Source organism: Musca domestica, unplaced genomic scaffold (assembly GCF_030504385.1).
Source record: "Musca domestica strain aabys unplaced genomic scaffold, Musca_domestica.polishedcontigs.V.1.1 14, whole genome shotgun sequence".
Taxonomy (NCBI): Eukaryota; Metazoa; Arthropoda; class Insecta; order Diptera; family Muscidae; genus Musca; species Musca domestica.
The window spans coordinates 12,982,103-12,984,355 of NW_026712192.1; the positions used below are offsets into that span (position 1 = coordinate 12,982,103).

General features: G+C 38.2%; 1 protein-coding gene across 1 annotated transcript; it reads left to right on the forward strand.

The window, feature by feature from the left end:
- Positions 1-342: 342 nt before the first annotated feature.
- Positions 343-1,480, forward strand: LOC101889995 (succinate dehydrogenase [ubiquinone] iron-sulfur subunit, mitochondrial-like). Its single transcript, XM_005186569.3, has one exon. It carries the CDS (start codon positions 418-420, stop codon positions 1,381-1,383), a length of 966 nt encoding a protein of 321 aa, XP_005186626.1. The 5' UTR covers positions 343-417; the 3' UTR covers positions 1,384-1,480.
- The last annotated feature ends 773 nt before the right edge of the window (positions 1,481-2,253 follow it).

A 2,253-nucleotide genomic window follows, 5' to 3' on the forward strand; every position in this document is an offset into this window, starting at 1 on the left:
AATGTTCAATAATTGACCATTTATTGCCTAGGTCTACATTTTTGTACCTCTCCCGGAATTACTTAAAATTTTTGTATAGGGTCCATATTTTCGCCCGCAACTGCTTAAAATTTCCAAAAAGGGTCCATATTTTCGCCCGCAACTGCTTTAAATTTCCAAAAAAGGATCCACGCTTTGATACCTTCCTGAAACTGGTCAAAATTTAAAAAAAAGTCCAAGATATGCCTAATATGATATGTACCCATTCCCAAATGAGCCAGGGACTCGAAATTACAGCTGAAATATTTCGAATTACTTACTTTTACAGCAGACTTTCGAATTACTTTACTTTTTTATATTTCTTTGAGTGGACTAAAAACAAACGAAAATCAATTTTCATTACATTTTGAAATAAATAATCCCAGAAATATTCTCATAATGCGATCTAACAATGTCTCCACAATTTGGAAGCAATGGTATCTAAATGGAAAACCGTTGCCCATGCGGTCTATGAGTGATGCTGCGAATAAAAAATGTACCGAAAATCCCCCTCCAAAATCCTTAGCACCAAAGGAGCCAACAAAGCCAAAGGAAGAAATAAAATCTTTAACCGTTGCACCTGTTATCAAGCCCAAAAGCCCACAAATCAAAACCGTACAAATATATCGTTGGAAGCCGGGAGAAAAGGCCAGTTTGCAAACCTATAAAATTGATTTGACCAAATGTGGTCCAATGGTTTTGGATATTCTAATCAAAATTAAAAATGAAATGGATCAAACTTTGACTTTTCGTCGTTCGTGTCGTGAGGGTATCTGTGGTTCGTGTGCCATGAACATTGGTGGCATCAATACGCTGGCATGCACCTGTAAAATTGATAAAAATCTCTCCAAGCCCTTGCGCATTTATCCCTTGCCCCACATGTATGTGGTACGTGATTTGGTGCCAGATCTTTCACAATTCTACGAACAGTATCGTTCCATACAACCATGGTTGCAGCGCTGTTGCAAGGCTAAGGAGGAAACGGGAACAGCTCAGTATTTGCAACATCCGGCAGATCGTGATGTCTTGGATGGTTTGTATGAGTGTATTTTGTGTTGTTGTTGCCAGGCATCCTGTCCTTCGTATTGGTGGAACAGTGACCGCTATCTGGGACCAGCCGTTCTAATGCAAGCCTATCGTTGGATTATCGATTCACGTGATGAAGCTACCGCAGAACGTCTTAACAATTTGCGGGATCCATATAAAATATATCGATGCCATACCATTATGAATTGTACCAACACCTGTCCAAAGGGTCTTAATCCAGCTAAAGCTATTGCCAAATTAAAACAATTGTTGGCTGGCTATAGCAAGAAGGCAAATCCGAAATTGGACACAACAAAAATTTTCAAAAGCTTGAAATAAAATTGTTGGTTTGACCTTTTTTAAATGCTGATGAATTTGTTAAAAATAAAGAAATTGGAGAGTGGTCTCTGGCCCTTTTCAAATATTTTTATTTGGATTTTGCAATTGTTATAAAATCTTAACGAATTCCCCGCACTGTGCGGCCGACATCAAACCAGCAGGTTCTGAATTCGATATCCACGTTGGCAAACTAGGAAAAATATCTATACATAAAAGAGATTAGACACTCATCAACGCAGGCGAAAGGGCTAAAGCGAGAATCTTAAAATTTACATGAAGATCTATGGTTGGTGCCAAGGGGTGAGACTAGGTACTAAAAGGTACCAAGAATTGAAACCACTCCATGAACTTAATTCTGAATGGGAGTTGTTGAAGGGTTTAGTATAGATGTTCGAACTATAAGTGTACTGGAAGTACTAACAAGTAAAAAAGAAGATGGCCGAACTTTGAATACCCTCCACCATTCGGAACGAATTTGGCAATTCTCAAAAACAATAAAATCCTTTCAAAATTCTGTTAATATCATAAAAATGCCGAATGTACCTGTTATATTAGAGTCTATACGACGACATGGAACTGCATAGGTAACATTTGTCATAAACCATTACACTTCTCAAATGCGAAACTTCAAAAAATCGGTAATAATGTAGCTAAAATCACCAAAATACCGAATATCGGGAGGTACCTTTATATGGGGGCGAAGAGGTCGACCCGCACAGACAATTTTCTGTCTTAGGCTGTAATATCCATTACGAAGCTCAAATACCAAATTTGAAACAATTCCGGTGAATAATTTCGATAAAATCATCAAAATATCGAATATCGGGAGGTACCATTATATGGGGGCTATACGAAGACGTGGACCCGCAC